The sequence below is a fragment of the Bombus vancouverensis genome, chromosome 6 (genome assembly GCF_051014615.1).
Source record: "Bombus vancouverensis nearcticus chromosome 6, iyBomVanc1_principal, whole genome shotgun sequence".
Lineage (NCBI taxonomy): Eukaryota > Metazoa > Arthropoda > Insecta > Hymenoptera > Apidae > Bombus > Bombus vancouverensis.
This window is the reverse complement of record NC_134916.1, coordinates 15,773,593-15,796,966: the sequence shown is the minus strand read 5'-3', so window position 1 is coordinate 15,796,966 and position 23,374 is coordinate 15,773,593. Positions and strand designations below refer to the sequence as shown.

General features: G+C 34.5%; 8 protein-coding genes across 8 annotated transcripts; all 8 read right to left on the bottom strand.

The window, feature by feature from the left end:
* On the bottom strand, positions 1-2,685 carry LOC117157721 (uncharacterized). The gene is made up of 5 exons (XM_076619150.1): positions 2,134-2,685; positions 949-1,115; positions 511-610; positions 336-446; positions 1-237 (listed from the first exon to the last, which is right to left on the bottom strand). Exons 1-5 carry the CDS (start codon positions 2,497-2,499, stop codon positions 1-3), a joined length of 981 nt encoding a protein of 326 aa, XP_076475265.1. The 5' UTR covers positions 2,500-2,685.
* Positions 2,686-3,374: 689 nt separating this feature from the next.
* LOC117157608 (odorant receptor 10-like) lies at positions 3,375-5,239 on the bottom strand. The gene is made up of 6 exons (XM_076619386.1): positions 4,748-5,239; positions 4,121-4,563; positions 3,959-4,058; positions 3,784-3,894; positions 3,530-3,685; positions 3,375-3,428 (listed from the first exon to the last, which is right to left on the bottom strand). The coding sequence occupies exons 1-6, from the start codon at positions 5,099-5,101 to the stop codon at positions 3,375-3,377; spliced, it is 1,218 nt and encodes a 405-aa protein (XP_076475501.1). The 5' UTR covers positions 5,102-5,239.
* Positions 5,240-6,048: 809 nt separating this feature from the next.
* LOC117157719 (odorant receptor 10-like) lies at positions 6,049-8,265 on the bottom strand. Its single transcript, XM_033335965.2, has 5 exons — positions 8,008-8,265; positions 6,706-7,148; positions 6,544-6,643; positions 6,369-6,479; positions 6,049-6,270 (listed from the first exon to the last, which is right to left on the bottom strand). The coding sequence occupies exons 1-5, from the start codon at positions 8,263-8,265 to the stop codon at positions 6,049-6,051; spliced, it is 1,134 nt and encodes a 377-aa protein (XP_033191856.2).
* Positions 8,266-8,401: 136 nt separating this feature from the next.
* Positions 8,402-11,320, bottom strand: LOC117157722 (odorant receptor 10-like). Its single transcript, XM_033335970.2, has 7 exons — positions 10,657-11,320; positions 10,012-10,454; positions 9,850-9,949; positions 9,675-9,785; positions 9,421-9,576; positions 9,006-9,319; positions 8,402-8,517 (listed from the first exon to the last, which is right to left on the bottom strand). The coding sequence occupies exons 1-6, from the start codon at positions 11,008-11,010 to the stop codon at positions 9,266-9,268; spliced, it is 1,218 nt and encodes a 405-aa protein (XP_033191861.1). The 5' UTR covers positions 11,011-11,320; the 3' UTR covers positions 8,402-8,517; positions 9,006-9,265.
* Positions 11,321-11,666: 346 nt separating this feature from the next.
* On the bottom strand, positions 11,667-14,749 carry LOC117157609 (odorant receptor 4-like). Its single transcript, XM_076619280.1, has 5 exons — positions 12,817-14,749; positions 12,316-12,415; positions 12,125-12,235; positions 11,908-12,063; positions 11,667-11,813 (listed from the first exon to the last, which is right to left on the bottom strand). Exons 1-5 carry the CDS (start codon positions 13,611-13,613, stop codon positions 11,757-11,759), a joined length of 1,221 nt encoding a protein of 406 aa, XP_076475395.1. The 5' UTR covers positions 13,614-14,749; the 3' UTR covers positions 11,667-11,756.
* Positions 14,750-14,980: 231 nt separating this feature from the next.
* LOC117157696 (odorant receptor 10-like) lies at positions 14,981-16,983 on the bottom strand. Its single transcript, XM_076619149.1, has 4 exons — positions 15,916-16,983; positions 15,449-15,553; positions 15,258-15,368; positions 14,981-15,184 (listed from the first exon to the last, which is right to left on the bottom strand). The coding sequence occupies exons 1-4, from the start codon at positions 16,711-16,713 to the stop codon at positions 14,981-14,983; spliced, it is 1,218 nt and encodes a 405-aa protein (XP_076475264.1). The 5' UTR covers positions 16,714-16,983.
* A 950-nt stretch (positions 16,984-17,933) lies between these two features.
* Positions 17,934-21,019, bottom strand: LOC117157700 (odorant receptor 13a-like). Its single transcript, XM_033335920.2, has 5 exons — positions 19,263-21,019; positions 18,770-18,869; positions 18,579-18,689; positions 18,352-18,507; positions 17,934-18,276 (listed from the first exon to the last, which is right to left on the bottom strand). The coding sequence occupies exons 1-5, from the start codon at positions 20,057-20,059 to the stop codon at positions 18,223-18,225; spliced, it is 1,218 nt and encodes a 405-aa protein (XP_033191811.1). The 5' UTR covers positions 20,060-21,019; the 3' UTR covers positions 17,934-18,222.
* Positions 21,020-21,079: 60 nt separating this feature from the next.
* Or52 (odorant receptor 52) lies at positions 21,080-23,028 on the bottom strand. The gene is made up of 5 exons (XM_033335782.2): positions 21,836-23,028; positions 21,654-21,753; positions 21,473-21,583; positions 21,246-21,401; positions 21,080-21,170 (listed from the first exon to the last, which is right to left on the bottom strand). Exons 1-5 carry the CDS (start codon positions 22,645-22,647, stop codon positions 21,114-21,116), a joined length of 1,236 nt encoding a protein of 411 aa, XP_033191673.1. The 5' UTR covers positions 22,648-23,028; the 3' UTR covers positions 21,080-21,113.
* Between the last annotated feature and the right edge of the window lie 346 nt (positions 23,029-23,374).

The window sequence follows — 23,374 nt, the reverse complement described above, 5'->3', positions numbered from 1 at the left end:
TTAATCACCTAAAGATAAAAAGTTCGATTTACATAAAATTTGAACATGCAAATCATAGATGTAACGTTTATCAAAACCTACATTCCCAAAAGTAGGCAGAGATAAAATAAATATTCTGGCGGCGCTAATTTTTGCCGGACTATTCGACATAGCGATGATCAATATGAGATCTTGAACTGTCTTGATAGGTAAGCGGTACCAGTCAATCATATAGCAGGATATTCCGACGCTAGTACTCTGTAGCATAAATGACGAATAACAAGTGAAATTGATAAATACATTTTTGTACATTGATTACTTTGCTATATTGAAAAGAGTTGAGCATTACAAAATACCTTATCTATTAGAAGATTGCCAATGTAGCATAACAAGAACATGTTGAACGTCAAGGATACTAGTAGCATCGAGTAAGTTGCCAGACCAATGTTATCGTTCTGTTGCCAATCCTACTAACGACATAAGAATATCATAAATTCCTAGAAATACAAACCAGCAACAACAAGAACGTACCGTTATACAATAGTATTCGAGCAAGCATATTACAAACGTGGAACCAACGAATTCGAAAAAGCACACTTCCTGCAGAACCGTTTCAATCATCGCAGAAAATCTACAATAGTACGCGATATGTGTTTGGTCAGTATCAAGCAACGTTTTACTTTACCTTCGTACTTTAAAATTCTTATGTGATGTTTTACGATTTCCATCAGTCGAGTGTTCGGATTAGAATTTTTCTCGGAGAATTTTCCTTCAACCAGATCATCTAATTGAGATATGACGATATCAATCTGTCCACAGGCATGTGTTGCAAAAAGTGCAGCCAATCCACAACACCCAACTGTTACGGAGTTAAACAAAAATGTGCACATGCATTGAAGAACGTATACAATTTCATAGACAGGGCTTTTTTGGGCATCGAAAAATCCACTATATGTAGGATACACTAACAGTCTGATTGTACGATTATTTTCTTTCATATTCAATCCCATTGCATACTGCATGACTGTAACGTAGCATATTTCAGCGCTATACATGAACACGGCACTGTATATGGTCAGATCTCGTCCCACCTTTCCGTATTTTAACATCAGTATGCGATTTCTTTGGATTTCTACCTGTCAAATAATTTTTACAATTTTTTTATAAATAATACTACTGAGTCATGTTTATAAATAAGTGATTGAGAGAAAAATTTTTAATTTGGGGAAATTGTGAGTAAAGTCACATTTTAGCACAGAAACCAGTATGTTTACAGACTCTAGGGTGTTGTTAGAGTTAACAGTTTTATTATATGTACAGTGTTTACAACAGTATTTGCATCCCATTTTATATATTATAACATTTACATACAGATTAATTGGATTTGAGTATATTAAATTCCGTATCATAGTACTATGTATTTTTAAAAAATGAAATATGTAGAATGTGATAAAAATGCTCCATAATATGCGAGTGTAGTTTACAATATAATACAATATAACATAAAGAAGGATTTGTGCAAACATTCTTTATAGCCATTTGTAGTTTTAATATAGTGAGAACTTGTAAAATTTTTTCTAGGTAAATATGTTTATCGCGTATCTTTTCTTTCTGTAAGGTATTTATCTTGCTTTTACACAAAATACGTGTACACTGCCAGCCACAAGTATTAGGATACTTACGTTGTATACAGGGTAGTTGGTAACTGGTGGTACAAGCGTAAAGGAGGTGATTCTACGCGAAAAAAGAAGTCGAAAATATAGAATAAACATTTTTTTTAATTTTTTTCGTTTTTTTAAATTTTTCCATCGAGTGAGATCCGTTATAACGTACCCCACGCGTTCCGAGCGAGAATTCAAGGTCGATTTTCTCGAAAACAAAGCCTCAAACGAAAAATTTTTATTCTATATTTTCGACTTCTTTTTTCGCGTAGAATCACCCCCTTTCCGCTTGTACCACTAGTTACCAACCATCCTGTATAAAAAATGTGATATGTGGTATAAATTATGAGCTCCTCGTGCTATTTATTTTGCACTTATTTTATTTTTCTAACATGTTTTCTAATAAGTGTATAACAAGCGGGTATCCTAATACCTATAACCAGGAGAGTTTCTCTTTTCCATTGAGCCCTTCACATATACTTGCGCGACTGACCTGCTTCCAATCTGTATGCACTTGCTCGATACAATATTCGATATTCGTTTTGCGTGCTATCAAAGCCCAATACTTCATCAGATTGATTGAAGCGAAGCAAGCCAAGCCTAAGAGCCTCAGTCGTAGTAAAGGATCGTTTTCTTCCAATATAATGTATAGCACACACTGCACTACGTTGAGAAACGACACGATATTACTGAGACCGATTACGACTTTTGGTATAAATTTGCCAATCCCTTTTAACACAGCAGGCCACATCCCGATGGAATTCAGGACCCATTTATTGTGTTTCGTCACGTAAACGATATCTTCTTCGTAGTTTGTGTTTTGCGGTGGATCTGTCCGACGTTGAACGGACGGATGCATATTCGCGGACAGGTGGAAAACGACTGTTTACGATAGTTCAGGTGCATCGATTGTAAGGGCATTGAGCTTGCGCTCATGATATCGCGTGCGTGCATTTCTTTTAGTACTTCAAAATCGATTATTACTCATGAATGTAGAGAACGTCTGCAATTGTGGAAATGGATGGTAGCGTTACCAGCTATAGAATCTTACTTTTTGTCTAGACATAAGTGGAACAGTTTAGACTATAAGTGCACGACGATTAGTAGTTGCTAGTGTTATGAAAACACAATGTCATGTGCGTGATATGTATGTTCATGTAAAATAACAATATATACATGTGAGTAATTTATTAATGAAATACGTTGCAATTCCTTTACTTTCTCTCTTGTTAGAGAAAGTAGTTTGAAAAAAGAAACATATATTTTGTAATTTGTTTGTACCATAATACCTTACTATTAATTTAATTATCTAATCACTGCTAGTTAATTTTGCACGATATTATTAAATATTGGTTTCTTGTACATGAAAATAGGCTGTGACTTTTTGGATATAGTAAACTATTGTGTCTGTGGTTTGATGTCATACAATTTTTATGTGGCGCCGTGTAATTAAATACGATTAATAAAATATATTGCCTTTACCTTGGTATTTTTTTATGATTTTATACGTTAGTACAATCTAGTATATCGTCATTTTCTATAATCATCTGCTTGATCAATCTATCGTCAAAATCACTGTATGTTTATCATAATGTTATTTATCGTTACCGAAGTTAATAATAATGTATACTGTATAATGTACATTTAGGTAGCAACAAACATTTTTACAATATATTTCTTTATTTACTATTCCATAAATGAATATACGAAAATAACGGAATAATTATTAAATCATTACATAGTGGCATTCCGAACGAAGTTTAAGTACGCGAATGATGTTTTTAGAATCTGCAAAAACGAAGTTAGATTTAGTCACCGGTAGATTAAACGGTTGATTTGTGTAAATTTTGAACAGGCAAAACATGAAGGAAATATTTGTAAAAACCTACATTTCCGAAAGTAGGCAAGGATAAAAGAAATATTCTGCCGGCGCTAATTTTCACCGGATTATTCGACATAGCGATGATCAACATAAGATCTTGAACTGTTTTGACTGGTAAGCGGTACCAATCAATCATATAGCAAGATATTCCGATGTTAGTACTCTGTAGTGTAAATGACGAATAATAAACGAAATTGATCAATACATTTTCGTACATTAATTACTTTGATACATTGAAAATAGTTGAATATTACAAAATACCTTTTCTATTAGAAGATTACCAATGTAGCATAACAAGAACATATTAAATGTTAAGGATACTAATAGCATCGAGAATGTTGCCACACCAATCTTATTATTTTCTTGCCATTCCTACTAAATACATAAGACTATGGAAAATTCCTGAAGACATAAATCAGAAGCAACAAGAACGTACCGTTATACAGTAGTATTCGAGCAAGCATATTACCAACGTGGAACCAACGAATTCGAAAAAGCACGCTTCCTGCAGAACCGTCTCAATCATTGTAGAAAATCTATAACAGTAGCCGATCTGTCGTTTGTCAGTTTCATGCAATTTATTATTTTACCTACGTACTTTAAAATTTTTATGTGGTTCTCTACGATTTCTATCAGTCGAGTGTCTGTCTTAGAATTTTTCTTGGCGAATTTTCCATCGACCAGATCATTTAATTGAGATATAACGACATCAATCTGCCCACAAGCGTGTGTTGCAAAAAGCGCAGCCAATCCACAACACGCAACTGTCACAGAGTTGAACAAAAGTGTGCACATGCATTGGAGAACGTACACTATTTCGTAGATGGGACTTTTTTGGGCGTCGAAAAATCCACTATATGTAGGGTACACTAGCACTCTGGTTGTACGATTATTTTCCCTCAGGACTGATGCCATTGCATATTGCATGATTGTAATATAGCACATTTCAGAGCTGTACATGAACACGGCACTGTATATGGTGAGATCTCGACCGATTTTTCCATATTTTAGCATCAGCATGCGATTTCTTTGGAATTCTACCTGTCAAATAATTTTTATGTTTTTTACAAACGTTCCTCATACTAAATCATATTTATAAGTGCGTAGTACAGAGGACAAATGGTACAAGTGATAAAATTTGATTTTAAGGTAATTGGGTGAAAAACTTCGTTTTAATACAGAAATCGAAAGGTTTCTGAGCTTTTCACATACTTGTCCGACTAACCTGCTTCCAATCTGTTTGCACCTGTTCGATACAGTATTCGATGTTCGGTCTGCGCGCTATCAGAGCCCAATACTTCATCAGATTGGTTGAAGCAAAACAAATCAAGCCTAAGAATCTCAGTTTTAATGAAGTGTCTTTTTCTTCCAGTATAACGTAAAGCACAAACTGCAGTACGTTGAAAACCGACACGAAATTACTGAGACCTACTACAATTTTTGGTACAAATTTTCCGATGCCTTTTAGCATAGCGGGCCACATCCCGATGGAATTCAAAACCCATTTGTTGTGTTTCGTCACGTAAACGATGTCTTCCTCGTAGTTTGGATTTCGTGGTTGTCGAACGGAAAGATGCATATTCGCGGACAGGTGGAAAACGACTGTTTACGACAGTTCAGGTGCATCGATTGTAAGGGCGTTGAGCTTGCGCTCGTGATATCGCGTGCGTGCATTTCTTGCAGCAATTCAATATCGATTATTACTTATGAATGTGGTGAACGTCTGCAATTGTGGAAATAGAGGACAGCGTTACCAGCTATAGAATCTAACTTTCTGTCTAGACATAAGTGGAACAGATTAAAAGATAAGTGCACGACGATTAGTAGCTACTGGTGTTAAGAAAACACAATATCGTGTGCGTGATATATATATATTCACGTAAAATAACAGCATATATGTATATATATATATGTGAGTAACTTATTAATGAAATACTTTTCAATTTCTCTTTTTTCGCATTTGTTAAAAGGAGCAGTTTGAAAATGCAACATTTTCCAATTTATCTTTATAATAATAGCTTATTATTAATTTTATTATATAATTATTGCTAGTTAATATTATGATATATTTTTAAATGTTGACTTCTTTTAAATGAATGTTGGTTATTGCAGTGTAGACAGACGAAATTATGATATACGTGGTTTGATGTAATATGATGTGTACAAAGTTTCGTGCATTTAAATACGAATAATAAAATATATTATTTTTACCTATTTCACATAGCAATAGATGCTAGTATGTTGTTATTTTCTACGATTTTTTACTTGGGTGTCAAAGTTACCTTACATATTCACTAAAATGCAGTGTATCGTTATGGAAAAAAAGTGCTATGTACTATAAAATATAAATTAAAATAGCAACCAATACCATTACAACAAATTTCTTTATTTAATATTACACTTGGATTACGAAAATAACGGAATAATCATTAAATTGTTACATAAGAGTATTCCTGATAAAGTTTAAGTACGCGAATGATGTCTTTAAAATCTGTAAAGACGAAGTTAGATTTAGTCATCGATAGATTAAACGGTTGATTTGTGTAAATTTTGAACAGGCAAAACATGAAGGAAATATTTGTAAAAACCTACATTTCCGAAAGTAGGCAAGGATAAAAGAAACATTCTGCCAGCGCTAATTTTCACCGGACTACTCGACATAGCGATGATCAACATAAGATCTTGAACTGTTTTGACTGGTAAGCGATACCAGTCAATCATATAGCAAGATATTCCGATGTTAGTACTCTGTAGTGTAAATGACGAATAATAAACGAAATTGATTAATACATTTTCGTACATTGATTACTTTACTATATTGAAAAGAGTTGAGTATTACGAAATACCTTTTCTAGCAGAAGATTGCCAATGTAGCATAACAAGAACATATTGAACGTCAAGGATACCAGTAACATCGAGTATGTTGCCAAACCAATTTTATTATTCTGTTGCCAATCCTATTAAAAACATAAAAATACCATAAATTTCTAGAAATACAAACCAGCAACAACAAGAACGTACCGTTATACAATAGTATTCGAGCAAGCATATTACAAACGTGGAACCAACGAATTCGAAAAAGCACACTTCCTGCAGAACCGACTCAATCATCGCAGAAAATCTACAATAGTACGCGATATGTGTTTGGTCAGTATTAAACAATGTTTTATTTTACCTTCGTACTTTAAAATTTTTATGTGATGTTCTACGATTTCTATCAATCGAGTGCTTGGATTAGAATTTTTCTTGGCGAATTTTCCATCGGCCAGATCATTTAACTGAGATATAACGACATCAAGCTGTCCACAGGCGTGTGTTGCAAAAAGAGCAGCCAAAGCACAACACCCAACTGTCACAGAGTTGAATACAAATGTGCACATGCATTGGAGAACGTACACGATTTCGTAGATGGGACTTTTTTGAGCATCGAAAAATCCACTATACGTAGGGTACACTAACACCCTGATTGTACGATTATTTTCCTTCAGGCTCATTCCCATTGCATACTGCATGATCGTAACGTAGCACACGAGTGCGGTATACATGAACGCGGCACTGTATATGGTGAGATCTCGTCCGATCTTTCCGTATTTTAGCATCAACAGGCGATTTCTTGGGAATTCTACCTGCCAAATGATTATTGCACAAATGATTTTTGTACAAACAATATTTTAAGTGGGTAGTTCAGGGGAGAAGTGGTGTAAGTGATAAAATTTTGATTTGTGCAAACTATGAGTAAAGATACATTTTAATACAGAAACCAGTATGTTTCCAAATAGTAAAATACTTTACCAAAAATGCAGTGACTACAACAAATATTCTGCACATCGCTTTATTTACTATAATATTCTATTTACATATTAGTTAATTATGTCCAAGTATATTAAATTTCGTATCATAGAGTACTACGTATTTCATGTGACTACATAAATTTGATACTGTGAAAATGAAATATACATACAAAATCCGATAAGAAGCTCTTCGTAATACACGCGTATAATTTATAATATAATATAACGTAAGTAAAGCTTTATGTAAATATTGTTCGTAGCCATTGCCTTTATAACGTAATGAGAGTTAATAAAATATTTTCTAAATAAATTTGTTAACTAGGTATCGTTTCTTTCTATAGATATTTGTCTTTTATTTTAATACAAAATGCACTTATATTGCTGGTCATGAGTATTAGTAAACTTACTTTGTGTACGAAAGGAGCCCTATATTTCGTGCAAATTATATACCTCCCATGCTATTTTTATTTTACAGCTATTTCATAAATTTGTGTTTTGCAATTTTATATTTTATAGACCCTATTTTACTCACACCGTATGTTTCTTATGGGACATATTAATGTGAACCATTAAATATGGTAAAATTTGTTAGAATGTTTTAACAAGTATGTAACAAATGGGTATCCTAATAACCGTAACCAATACAGTTTTTCACTTTTCCACTAAGCATTTCACATACATTAGTTTGACTGACCTGCTTCCAATCTGTCTGTATCTGCTCGATGCAGTATTCAATGTTTGGTTTGCGCAGTATCAGAGCCCAATACTTCATCAGGTTGGTCGAAGAATAGCAAGCCAATCCTAAGAGCCTTAGTCTTAGTAAAGGATCCTTTTCTTCCAATATAATATATAGCACACACTGCACTACGCTGAAGAACGACACGAAATTACTGAGTCCAATCACAATTTTTGGTACAAATTTGCCGATGCCTTCTAGCACAGCGGGCCACATCCCGATGGAATTTAGAACCCATTTATTGTGTTTCGTCACGTAAATGATATCTTCCTCGTATTTTGGATTCCGCGGTTGATCGGCTTGATATCGAACGGAGAGGTGCATATTCGTGGCCAGGTGGAAAACGACTGTTTACGATAGTTCAGGTGCATCGATTGTAAGGGCGTTGAGCTTGCGCTCATGATATCGCGTGCGTGCATTTCTTTTAGTACTTCAAAATCGATTATTACTCATGAATGTAGAGAACGTCTGCAATTGTGGAAATGGATGGTAGCGTTACCAGCTATAGAATCTTACTTTCTGTCTAGACATAAGTGGAACAGTTTAGACTATAAGTGCACGACGATTAGTAGTTGCTAGTGTTATGAAAACACAATGTCATGTGCGTGATATGTATGTTCATGTAAAATAACAATACATACATGTGAGTAATTTATTAATGAAATACGTTGCAATTCCTTTACTTTCTCTCTTGTTAGAGAAAGTAGTTTGAAAAAAGAAACATATATTTTGTAATTTGTTTGTACCATAATACCTTATTATTAATTTAATTATCTAATCACTGTCAGTTAATTTTGCGCGATATTATTAAATATTGGTTTTTTTTACATGAAAATAGGCTGCGACTGATTGTGTTTTGTGGACATAGTAAATTACTGTGTCTGTGGTTTGTTGTCATACAATGTTTATGTGGCATCGTGTAATTAAATACGATTAATAAAATATGTTGTCTTTACCTTGGTATTTTTTTATGTTTTTTAATTTTCATACATTAGTACGATTTAGTATATCGTCATTTTCTATAATCTCCTGCTTGATCAATCTATCGTCAAAATCACTGTATGTTTATCATAATGTTATTTATCGTTACCGAAGTTAATAATAATGTATACTCTATAATGTACATTTAGGTAGCAACAAACATTTTTACAATATATTTCTTTATTTACTATTCCATAAGTGAATATACGAAAATAACGGAATAATTATTAAATCATTACATAGTGGCATTCCGAACGAAGTTTAAGTACGCGAATGATGTCTTTAGAATCTGCAAAGACGAAGTTAGATTTAGTCACCGGTAGATTAAACGGTTGATTTGTGTAAATTTTGAACAGGCAAAACATGAAGGAAATATTTGTAAAAACCTACATTTCCGAAAGTAGGCAAGGATAAAAGAAATATTCTGCCGGCGCTAATTTTCACTGGAGTGTTCGACATAGCGATGATCAACATAAGATCTTGAACTGTTTTAGGTGGTAAGCGGTACCAGTCAATCATATAGCAAGATATTCCGATGTCAGAACTCTGTAATGTAAGCGCCGAATATCAAACGAAACTGATTAATCCATTTCCATACATTGATTATTTGACCATATTGGAAAAGGTTGAGTATTACAAAATACCTTTTCAAGTAGAAGATTACCAATGTAGCATAACAAGAACATATTGAACGTCAAGGATACCAGTAGCATCGAGTATGTTGCCACACCAATTTTATTATTGCTTTGCCAATCCTACTGAAAACATAAAAATACCATATACTTCTATAAACACAAATTAGCAGAAACAAGGACGTACCGTTAGACAATAATATTCGAGGAAGCATACTACCAACGTGGTACCAACGAATTCGAAAAAGCACACTTCCTGCAGAACCGTCTCAATCATAGTAGAAAATCTATAACATTAGGCGATATGTTTCCTGATACTTTCATGCAACTTTTTATTTCACCTACGTACTTTAAAATTTTTATATGATGTTTTACGATTTCCGTCAGTCGAGTGTTCGGACTAGAATTTTTCTCGGCGAATTTTCCATCGACCAGGTCATCTAATTGAGACATAACGATATCAATCTGTCCACAGGCGTGTGTTGCAAAAAGCGCAGCCAATCCACAACACGAAACTGTCACGGAGTTGAACAAAAGTGTGCACAAGCATTGGAGAACGTACACGATTTCGTAGATGGGACTTTTTTGGACGTCGAGCAATCCACTATAGGTAGGGTACACTAGCACTCTGGTTGTACGATTATTTTCCTTCAGCATTGATCCCAATGCATATTGCATGATTGTAATGTACAACATTTCAGAGCCATACATGAACACGGCACTGTATATGGTCAGATCTCGTCCCATCTTTCCGTATTTTAACATCAGTATGCGATTTCTTTGGAAATCTACCTGTCAAATGATTTTTTATGTTTTTCACAAACGTTCCTCATACTAAATCACATTTATATGTAAGTCAGAGCGTAGTTCAGGGGATAAGTGGTACAAGTGATAAAATTTGATTTTAGGGAAACTGGGTGTAATCTTTCATTTTAATACAGAAACCTACAAAAGCCTTCTGTGCTTCTGACATAGATATACTTGACTGACTCACTTGCTTCCAATCTATCTGCACCTGTTCGATACAGTATTCGATATTCGATTTGCGCGCTATCAGAGCCCAATACTTCATCAGATTGGTTGAAGCAAAACAAATCAAGCCTAAGAATCTCACTTTTAATGTAGGGTTCTTTTCTTCCAGTATAATGTGTAGTATAAATTGCAGTACGTTCAAAGACGATACGAAATTACTCAGACCTATTATAATTTTTGGTACAAATTTTCCGATTCCTTTTACTACAGTGGGCCACATGCCGATGGTACTCAGAACCCATTTGTTGTGTTTCGTCACGTAAACGATGTCTTCCTCGTAGTTTGTATTCCGTGGTTGTCGAACGGAAAGATGCATATTCGCGGGCGGATCGAGAACGACTGTTTACCACAGTTCAAGTGTATTGATTGTATGTCGCCGAGCTTACGCTTGTGATATTGCGTGCGTGCATCTGCAACTCTACTATTATTTACAGCTACACTTGGAAATCGATCAATATGACTGAAAAAAAGGCGCGTCTGGAACTATAGCATGGAATATTTACAACAACTAGTAGCCAGTTCCGCAAGGTAAACAGAGGAGATGGAAAGCTGCAATTACGCATAAGTGTTCGAAAGTTTGGTATTACTGTTTTCCAAACGATATACGACTGTAAGCTGTATAGTTGTGATTTTGTATTGAAGGAGATGTATTTTTATAATACATGTAAGTGGAATATGTTATGAAATTTTAAATGTCATAACATTAGCATATTCCGGACATTTCTGTCTTTTTACTATAAAAATTCACTGAAAAATTATATTTTTTGTTCGTTTTAAAAGGAAAAGAATGTGATGACTGCATTTTGACGCATGAAATAGCAATAAATAAGTGCAAGTTGCGAAATTGTATCAACTGCTAATAGAAATGTTTCAGATATATATATTTTCTCTCACTGATTTTAATACTGAACAAATTTGAAACTATTCGAATTTAGATTGATTATCTGCTATGATTAATTTTGATACCTGCATTTTAGATTTAATAAGTGATATCTGAAAAAATAATTTTTCAATAGTAGCATAATACAATTGTATGATTACGATAGTGAAAGATATGTGTTCTTACCAATCTGCCACTGTTTGAAGTAAATTCAAATAAACTAATGACGTTTTTGCTACCTGGAAATTTTTAAGTGCAGAAGTTTATTATTCTATTTTATTTAAATTATTCGACTCGGTATACAGTGAAATTGTTTACAAATCAGAAACTTACGGAGCTAAAAGTGTTCAGAGATAATTCAATTATTTTTCCAGCAGTTAGTTTTGGCGGATACTGAGATATAGAGATCAGTAGAATAAGATCGTAAGCTTCTTTAGCTGGCAAGTTATACCAGTCGATTTCATAAGAAGCTGTACCAATTTCGCTACACTAATTATAATCATTAAGAATATCTAATGAAATAAAAAATATATAAAAAAGAAATTTGTACCTGCTCAGAAAGTAGTTCACCTATGTAGCAAAATATAAATATATTAAATGTAAAGGAAGTCAACAGAGTAATATAGGTGAATGTAACGATTAGATCAGTGCTTGCCCATTCCTAAAATACATTTATCACAATTATGTTCACTTACAATCTATCTTTAACATAAAGAAACATATAGTAATTCAATCGCTTACCATCAAGCAGTAATATTCGAGCATACACATATTCATCGTGCACTCTACGATCTCTGTCAAGCAAATCTGGTATAAAGCATCTTCGATATTTTTCGAAAATCTGAAATTTCCAAAAAAGAAGATATATGTGTATGTAAAATATTCAAATATCTGTATGAATACATTTGAGAAGAAAAGTAAGTGGTCAATTGGGATAGCGGTCAGTGAAGCAGAATCGAACTGGTATTAATGTTATTGTGTTTCATTTATTATATATCTTTATTATATATCCTTACATTACATAGATAATTTAGTAAAAAAATGAAATTAATATTTATATTATTGTGTAGGTGTTCCGTATTTAGCGAAACTTTATAACAATTTTCACCACCTATCCACTTATTTTTGTTCCCAACAGTATGTACGAAAGATGTAGGAAAATACGCACAGATTCTTATCGTGTTAAAATTCATTCTTATTAAAAGAGAAGTCTTGTCGATTAATAAATTCGATATGCATTACCTTAAAGTTTCTACGTGATCGCGCACAATAACAGCAAAAAGATCACGATCCTTGCTCTCCACCAAATTCTGCAACCTTACAATCTGTATTTGAATCTGGCCACAAACATGAGTAACAAACACTGCAGCCAAACCATATGCAACCGTGGTGATGCTATACATAATCATAGCAGCGAAACAGTGGAGAAAGAACACGATTTCATAGGTAGGACTAGATTGCGTATCAAAAAACGGATCGTAACCGATATAAGTCAATGGTCTAACTGTATAATTCTCTCTAGTCTTATCCGTGGACAAGAATTGCGCTACCGTGTGATAGGACATTCCACCTGTATATATAAAAACGGCGCACATGGTGATAAGCTTTCTGCTAATGCCCGCGTATTTTAACATAATTTCTCGATGACTCGGATCCTGCACTCTCTTCCAGTCATTTTTGAGCTGTCGGATGCACCTCTGCAGGAAGGCTCCTTTTAGGGCAAGGTAACTGTACTTAACTGTGGCAAATACACAGAAGCCAACTGGACCGAGCATTTTCACCTTCATGTAAAGATTTTTCTCTACGAAGAAGAAGTGATGGCCAGATGGCAAGATGATGAAGAATATACTGCAGAAGCATATGATCATCACGACGACTGAGAGAAGCTGTTCCAGTCTGCTCGTGTGATTGTTAACGAGGGGCCACATTCCAATCAGCTTCAACAGCCATTGACACATCTGCAGCGTGTAATGTATGTCGTCCTGGTAATGGTTGTTTTTTAGTTGATCGTCACCTATGGTGTATGATTGATCATACATACTGGCAGCTCTAGCGCACACTGTCGACTGGCCGATAGGATAGAAACTTTCAACACGATATTGTCAGAACGCAAGCGCGCGCTCCTCCGTTTCGATGAACTTCTCCACATACTTCGTGAATGAGGGGGCTTCGTAGGGGAAACTTTCTTCGGTGATTATTAAGCATGCAAGTTTTTTTATCTTTTACAGGTTCTGTATTCGCATGTTGGAGGAGAGGTTTAGTGGAGTTACAGTGCAAAGAAATCGTGCATTCAGCTAATAAACGTGTGTGGTGTTCTACTTTTAACATTTTGCTGTAAGGGATGAAATACTTTATTGTGATTTCAATATGATGAGATGTGAAGTATGAACTAATATGTTTATGTTAAATACATATATTATGCTATTGCATGTCAATGTGTATTGTATTTTATGTTGGATATACATTTTATTCTATCGATGTTTTAAATTGTAATAATTTTTATATATGTATCTATTTGTTATTTTAACTTCCATTTGAGATCGTTAAGTGATCATAATTATACAAAGGATCTTTACCGGGCAACTGATACCAGTTCGTCATGTAAACCATGTCACCAACTTTCTGGTACTGTCAGCAATATAAATTGTTTGGTGAAACCATGCTGATGTCTTCTAGCACGATGGGTTACATCTCGATGGTACTCAGATTTTGTTTGTTGTGTATCGTTACGTTATCGATTTCTTTCTCATAATTTAGATTTCGCGGATGATCTTTCTGACATCGGTCGCAGAGGTGCATATTTGTAAACGAATCAAATGCAGCTATTTACAAATTCAAGTGCATTGATTGTGAGGTTGTTAAGTTTGAGCTCGTGATGTCTTGTGCGTACATCTGAAAATATATTACTATTCGCAGCTTGCAAATCGATGCATGCTGCTTAAAAAAAACGAGCGTCTGATATTATATGTTATATGTACAGCTAGAAACCAGTTTTGTAAGGCAAACAGAAGAGATCGAAAGCTGGTATCATGCATAAGTTCTCGACGATTAGGTGTTACTGCTTTTCAAATGGTATACGACTGTAAGCTATACAGTTGTTATGAAGAGATACACTTTGTATTGAAAAAAATTGCACTTTTAATATTGGACAAATTTGGAACTATTCCTATTTAGATTGATCATCTACTACAATTAATTCTGATACCTGAATTTCACATTTCGAAGAGGTTTCATCTGCGAAAATAATTTTTTAATAATATGATGATATGATTTTACGATTCTGATAGTAAAAGATAAGTGTTTTTACCAATCTGCAACTGTTTGAAGTAAATTCAAATAAACTAATGACGTTTTTGCTACCTGCAAATTTTTAAGTGCAGAAGTTTATCATTATATTTCATTTAAATTATTCGATTCGGTATACTGTGAAATTGTGTACAAACCAGAAACTTACGGAGCTAAAAGTGTTCAGAGATAATTCAATTATTTTTCCGGCAGTTAGTTTTGGTGGATATTGAGATATAGAGATCAGTAGAATTAGGTCGTAAGCTTCTTTAGCTGGCAAGTTATACCAGTCGATTTCATAGGAAACTGTACCAATTTCACTACACTAATTATGATCATTGAGAATGTCTAATGAGACGAAGACAATACGCGAGTAAACAAAATTGTCTTGCAACTACCTGCTCAGAAAGAAGTTCACCTATGTAGCAAAATATAAATATATTAAATGTGAAGGAAATCAACAGAGTCATATAAGTCAATGTAGCGATTAGATCACTGTTTGCCCATTCCTAAAAGACATTTATCAAAATTTCAATTTCTTAAAATGTATCTTCAACGTAAATAAATATATATTAATTGAGTTGCTTACCACCAAGCAGTAATATTCGAGCATACACATATTTATCGTGCATTCTACGATCTCTGTCAAGCAAATCTGGTACAAAGCATCTTCGATATTTTTAGAAAATCTGAAATTTCGATGTATTTACTTTTCTATATAAAATCCCGTCTATAACATAAGAAATATTTGAACATGTATATGAATACAGTTGAGCAGGAAACTAAGTAGCCAATTAGAACAACCAAGAATAGTAATCAGCACGAAGTTTAATCGTACTGGTGTTAGTCTTATATCGAGTTTCATTCATTCTATGTATATCCTTATATTATATAGACTATTTCGTAAATAAATAAATAAAACTCCTTTGATATTAATTTGCGCTACCTGTTTATTTATTTTTGTCTCTGTCTGTATGGTATATAATTTCTAGTAAAAAGCTCACACATTCTTATAACGGTAGAAATATCATCAATTGATAAATTCGATATTCGTTACCTTAAAATTTTCACGTGATCGCGCACAATAACAGTAAAAAGATCACGATCCTTGCTCTCCACCAAATTCTGCAACCTTACAATCTGTATTTGAATCTGGCCACAAACATGAGTAACAAACACTGCAGCCAAACCATATGCAACCGTGGTGATGCTATACATAATCATAGCAGCGAAGCAGTGAAGAAGGAACACGATTTCATACGTAGGGCTGGACTGCGCATCAAAAAACGGGTCGTAACCGATATACGCCAATGGTCTAACTGTGTAATTTTCTCTAGTCCTCTCCTTGGACAAGAATTGCGCCACCGTGTGATAGGACATTCCACCTGTATATATAAAAACAGCGCACACGGTGATAAGCTTTCTGCTGACGCCCGCGTATTTTAACATGATCGCCCGATGACTCGGATCTTGCACTCTCTTCCAGTCATTTCTGAGCTGTCGGATGCATCTCTGCAGGAAGGCTCCTTTTAGGGCAAGGTAACTGTACTTAACTGTTGCAAATACACAGAAACTAACCGGACCGAGCATTTTCATCTTCATGTAAAGATTTTTCTCTACGAAGAAGAAGTGATGGCCAGATGGTAAGATGATGAAGAATATACTGCAGAAGCATATGATCATCACGACGATTGAGAGGAGCTGTTCGAATCTGCTAGTGTGATTGTTAACCAGAGGCCATATTCCAATCAGCTTCAACAGCCATTGACACATCTGCAGCGTGTATTGTATGTCGTTCTGGTAATGGTTGTTTTTTAGTTGATCGTCACCTATGGTGTATGATCGATCATACATACTGGCAGCTCTAGCGCACACTGTCGACTGGCCGATAGGATAGAAACTTTCAACACGATATTGTCAGAACGCAAGCGCGCGCTTCTCCGTTTCGATGAACTTCTCCACATGCTTCGTGAATGAGGGGGCTTCGTAGGGGAAACTTTCTTCGGTGATTATTAAGCATGCAAGTTTTTTCATCTTTTACAGGTTCTGTATTCGCATGTTGGAGGAGAAGTTTAATGGAGTTACTGTGCAGAGTAATCGTGCGATCGGAGAATAAACGTATGTCGTGTACCAATTATTTAATTTTACTATAAGTGGCGATATATCTTATTGTGCTTTTTAAATGGCTGTGAAGAATTAATATTTCTGTGTCAAATATATATATCGTTTTATTGCGTGCCAGTGTGTATTATATTTTATATTGCATATACATTTTATTCTATCGATGTTTTAAATTGTAATAATTTTTATATATGTATCTATTTAATAGTCTTTAGACTGTTTTGTGTAATGGACTTCTGCTTTGTTTTTGAAAAATTATGTTGTACCTGTTGCAATGCGAGAGGTTGTTCATGTGAAATTTTACTCTATTGCGTCGAGCTGCAACTTACAGCAATTGAGTTTCTAAAGCTTAAGGGCAGTTTGGAAGAGACCAGATACTAGGTAGAAGAAATGAGTGTTCACTTAATGAAGTTCTATTACTAGCAAGTTATTGGGCTGAGTTAGAGAGGGTAGACAGAAAAAGCAATTGGTTAGTGCACGTTTCATAGAAAGAGGAAGTCCAGTTGCGACATACAGGTCACATCAGAGCAGCGACAGGTGATCGCATGCGAAGTTCGAGTGTCCGACTAAAGGTTTGCAGGCAAGAAAATAATAAAGCGCGCAGAGTTTAAAGAAAAGAAAATAGTATACTAATACCACACAATTTTGCATCGTTGTGTTGTCTTTTGTTGTACAGAAGCAGCTGTCGTTTCCTTAAACTACTTCTGAAGACTGGAAGGCTTTACAATTGTCTTGAAGCGCTGTGACAGTATCCTTTTATGTTAATAGCGGCTATAGAATTTTATTATACACCTTATGGATTATAAAAAAGACAAAGATATTTTGGAGGAAATTTTTCAGAAATTTACATGTCCGGAAATGTAAGATTAAGATCTCTTTTTTAATGGATTATGAAAAGGAGAAAAATGTAAGTATGGGAAAAAGAAAGAACGGAAGTTAGAATTCCTGTTGCATATCCTTTCTAAAATACAATCACCAATTCAGTTTTTAATTTCACGTTTCAAATTTTCAAACGTTTATCGTATAATTTAGTCCGTTGTATATTTTAGAGTCTAACACTAAAATAATTCAAATTATTTCAATAATAAATTGGAGACTTCACTCAGAATATTAAATAAATTATGTAAATTTCAGGTACAGCTTCAGCATCCCATTTGGGACAGAATGTCTGGAAAAGTAAGTACTCAGCAATAGACTAACATTATTTCATGGTAGTATTGTCAAAAATCATACATTTCATTACTAGTCTGTAACTGTTTGAAGTAAATTCAGATAAACTAGCGATGTTTTTGCTACCTGGAAATAGTAAAGTACAAAATTTTGATTTAATTGTGTCATAATATTAAAATTATTTAAAAAATAAGAACTTACGGAGCTAAAAGTATTCAGAGACAATTCAATAATTTTACCGGCCGTTAGTTTCGGTGGATATTGAGATATAGAGATCAGTAGAATTAGGTCGTAAGCTCTCTTAGCTGGCAGCTGATACCATTCGATTTCGTAGGAAGTTGTACCAATTTGGCTACACTAATTACGATCATTGAGAACGCTTAATAATATAGAAAATGTGTAAATAAGCGAAATTCCTGTTTAACTACCTGTTCAGTGAGAAGTTCGCCTATGTAGCAAAATATAAATATATTAAATGTGAAGGAGGTCAACAGAGTCATATAAGTCAATGTAGCGATTAGATCACTGTTTGCCCATTCCTAAAAAGCATTTAACATAATGACACTTTCTTGCAATTAATCATTAAAATACATAAAGACATATCAGTTCAATTGCTTGCCATTAAGCAGTAATATTCCAGTATACACATGCAAATCGTGCACTCTACGATTTCTGTTAAGCATATCTGATACAAAGCATCTTCGATGTTCTTTGAAAATCTGAAATTTTCATACATTTACTTCTTTATATAAGATTCTTTTCGTAATATAAAAGATTTCGTTATACATTAGAATACAGTCGGGAAGGGATTAAGTGTACAGGCGGAGTAGATATCAATGAAGTTTAACTGAATTAGTATTAGTAGTGTATTGAATTTTATTTATTATATGTATAGCATTATAATATATAGATTATTTATTAAATAATTGAAATTAATATTTACATTTTTTTTTGCAAACAGGTCGTATTTAACGAAACTTTATTGATACCACCTTGCACTACCTATTCATTTATTTTTGTCACCGACTGTACGATATATAAATTGTATGAAAAGTGCATAAACTCTTATCATGTTGGAGATCTTATCAATTAACAACTTTGATATTCGTTACCTTAATGTTTCCGCGTGATCGTGCACAATCACACTAAAGAGATCACGATCCTTGCTCTCCACCAAATTCTGCAATCTTGCTATTTGTATTTGAATCTGGCCACAAACGTGAGTAACAAACACTGCAGCCAAACCATATGCAACCGTGGTGATGCTATACATAATCATAGCAGCGAAGCAGTGAAGAAAGAACACGATTTCATACGTAGGACTGGATTGCGTATCAAAAAACGGGTCGTAACCGATATACGCCAATGGTCTAACTGTGTAATTTTCTCTAGTCCTCTCCTTGGACAAGAATTGCGCCACCGTGTGATAGGACATTCCACCTGTATATATAAAAACAGCGCACATGGTGATAAGCTTTCTGCTAATGCCCGCGTATTTTAACATAATCGCCCGATGACTCGGATCCTGCACTCTCTTCCAGTCATTTTTGAGCTGTCGGATGCACCTCTGTAGGAAGGCTCCTTTTCGGGCGAGGTAACTGTACTTAACTGTTGCAAATACACAGAAGCTAACCGGACCGAGCATTTTCATCTTCATATATAAATTTTTCTCTACGAAGAAGAAATGATGACCAGATGGCAAGATGATGAAGAATATGCTGGAGTAGCACGTGATCATGAGTACGATTGAGAGGAGCTGTTCGAGTCTGCTAGTATGATTGTTAAGGAGAGGCCATATTCCAATCAGCTTCAACAGCCATTGACACATCTGCAGCGTGTAATGTATGTCGTTTTGGTAATGGTTATTTTTCAGTTGATCGTCAACTATAGTGTATGATCGATCATACATACTGGCAGCTCTAGTGCACACTGTCGACTGGCCGATAGGATAGAAACTTTCAACACGATACTGTCAGAACGCAAGCGCGCGCTTCTCCGTTTCGATGAACTTCTCCACATGCTTCGTGAATGAGGGGGCTTCGTAGGGGAAACTTTCTTCGGTGATTATTAAGCATGCAAGTTTTTTCATCTTTTATAGGTTCTGTATTCGCATGTTGGAGGCGAACTGTGGTGCTTGAGTGTAGTTACAGAGCGCAGAAGTAGTGTGATCGAATAATAAGTTTGTTGTAGTCCACTTTTTAAATTTTGTTATAGGTGATGACATATCTTATTATGGTTCCTAAATGACGTATGATGTGAACTATGAATTAATATTTTTATGTTAGATATATATTGTACTACTGTATGTCAGAACGTATTATACTTTGTGTTGAATACACATATCACACTATCAGTGTTTTAAATTGTTGGAATCTTTATATATATATATTTAACTAATAGCGACATTTTCCAAGTTTGCCTGTCGAGTGTTTTGTGCAATGGATGTCTGCTTTGTTTGAAGAAAATTATATGGTAACTTTTTATGTTAGCAGCAGCTTTAGAATTTAATTATACGCGATGAGGTTTATGAAAAGGGACGGAGATGTTTTAGGGATATTTCCAGCAATACTATTTTATATGTCTGAAAATGTAAGATTAACATCTTTTTTTTAGTGGATAATGAAGAGAAGAAAAATGTAATTATGGGAAAAAAACGAAAGGTTAAAATCCTGTCGTGTATCGTTTCTAGAATTCAATCATCAATCCAGTTTTTAATGTCACTTTTCCAATTTTCAATCGTTTACCGTATTATTCTGTCTGTTGTATATTGTAAAGTTTAATATTAAAATAATTCAAATTATTTCAACAATGAATATCCGATTTCACTAAGAATATTAAATAGATCGTGTAAATTCCAAGTAGAACGCCAGCATCACATTTGGGACAGAATATCTGTAATAATAATTTTTCAGTAGTGGAATGGCATAATTTCATGTTAATATGATCAGAAATCGTAAGTTAAATTACCAGTCAGTAACTGTTCGAAGTAAATTCAAATAAATTACCGACGATTTTGCTACCTGGAAACAGTAAAGAGTAAAACTTTGATTTAATTGTGTCATAATATTAACACTATTTCAAAAATAAAAACTTACACAGCTAAAAGTATTCAGAGACAGTTCAATTATTTTTCCGGCCGTCAGCTTTGGTGGATAGTGAGATATGGAGATCAGTAGAATTAGGTCATAAGCTTTCTTAGCTGGCAGCTGATACCATTCGATTTCATAGGAAGTTGTACCAATTTGGCTACACTAATTACGACCATCGAAAACACTTAATAACGTAAAAAATACATAAATAAGCGAAATTCTTTTGTAGCTACCTGTTCAGTGAGAATTTCGCCTATGTAGCAAAATATAAATATATTAAATGTGAAGGAGATCAACAGAGTAACGTAAGTTAATATGGCGATCGCATCGCTATTTTGCCATTCCTAAAATATATTGCGAATAACATCTTTTCATAACCATAGAAAATAAAGAGATATTAATTGAATTGTTTACCATCATACAATAATATTCGAGTAAACACATAATAATCGTCGATTCGACAATCTCCGTCAGACATATTTCACGCAAAGCTTCCTCAACATTTTTCGAAAATCTAAAATATCCACGTGTTTCGTTCTCTAACATTTCCTTCATTTTATAAAACTCTCGTTGTATACTTATTTTATATTCCTTACCTTAAAACTTCCACGTGATCGTGCACAATAACGGACATAGAATCACGGCCGTCGTTCTTTCTCTTCTCGTTTTCCACTAAATCATGCAATCTTGCTATTTGTACTTGGATCTGTCCACAAATGTGAGTAACAAAGATCGCAGCTAAACTGTATGCAACCGTCGTCACGCTGTACATGATCATAGCAGCGAAGCACTGGAGGAAAAACACAACTTCGTACGTAGGACTGGATTGAGTATCCAAGAACGAATCGTAGCCAGGATAAGTCAGTGGTCTAAATGTATAATTCTTCTTATTCCTTTCTTTCGATAAGAATTGCATTACCGTGTGATATGACATTCCGCCAGTATATAGAAAAATGGCACAAAGTGTGATGAGTTTTCTGCTGACCGTCGCATATTTTAACATGATCGTTCGATGATTCGGATCCTGTACCATTTTCCAGTCTTTTTCAACATGCTGGATGCAACGTTCAAAGAAGGCTCCTTTCACACCAAGGTAGCAATATTTAATCGTGGAAGAGAGACAAAAGCCAACTGGGCCGAGCAGTTTCACTTTCACGTGCACACTCTTCTCCACGAAAAAGATATGATAAAATGATGGTAAGATAATAAAGAGCAAACTGGAGAAGCACATGATCATCAGGATGACCGAGACAAGCTGCTCTAGTTTACTGGTATGATTACTAACGAGAGGCCACACTCCGATTGGTTTTAACAGCCATTGGCACATTTGCAGCGTGTAATGTATATCGTTTTCATAATGTATGTTTCTCAGCTGATCATCAACTGTGGTGTATGGTCGATCATGCATACTGACAGCTCTGGTGTACAGGGACGACTGATCGACAGGATAGAAACTTTCGACACGATATGGTCAGAACGCAAGCGCGCGTCTCTTCGTTTGAACTCCTCCACGTGTGTGCGCTTTGTAGGCAAGGGGACACACAGTGGGGAAACTTTCGTCGATAATTAGCGAGCACTCATTCTTGTTTCTTCATTTGCAGGTTTTACATTCGCTGGAGGGTAGTGCTCGAGACATAGTGCAAAGAAATCATTTGATCGGATGATAAGTGTATGTCGTCTACTTTTTCTATTGAAAGATTTTTATGTAGTATTGTGGTTCCTTAATGCAGTGAGATTTGAAATACGATTATATCGTACACCTATATTGGTATTGTTTTATATTAGCTATGCACACTATACCATTAATGTTATGAATTAAAAAAATGTTTATTTAAACTGTGTTATTTTCTAAATTCATTTTTAGTATATTCGTTTTTAATATAATGTATCATATGATATCTTTTATGCAAATAGGACGACTGTAAAAGTTTTTTATCTGTTCTTCGGTTTATATAAAATTAGATCTTCAATTATATCTTAAATCTCATTCTAATGAAAATTTAGTGTTAGTGTCCAACAAAGTACAAAAAAGAGTAACAAAAAGTGTAATTGAGAGAAACTTTGTGATATTATTTTTAACATTCATACTTCTCTTTTAATATTCTCTTTAAATTCTTAACGTATAATCGTAAATT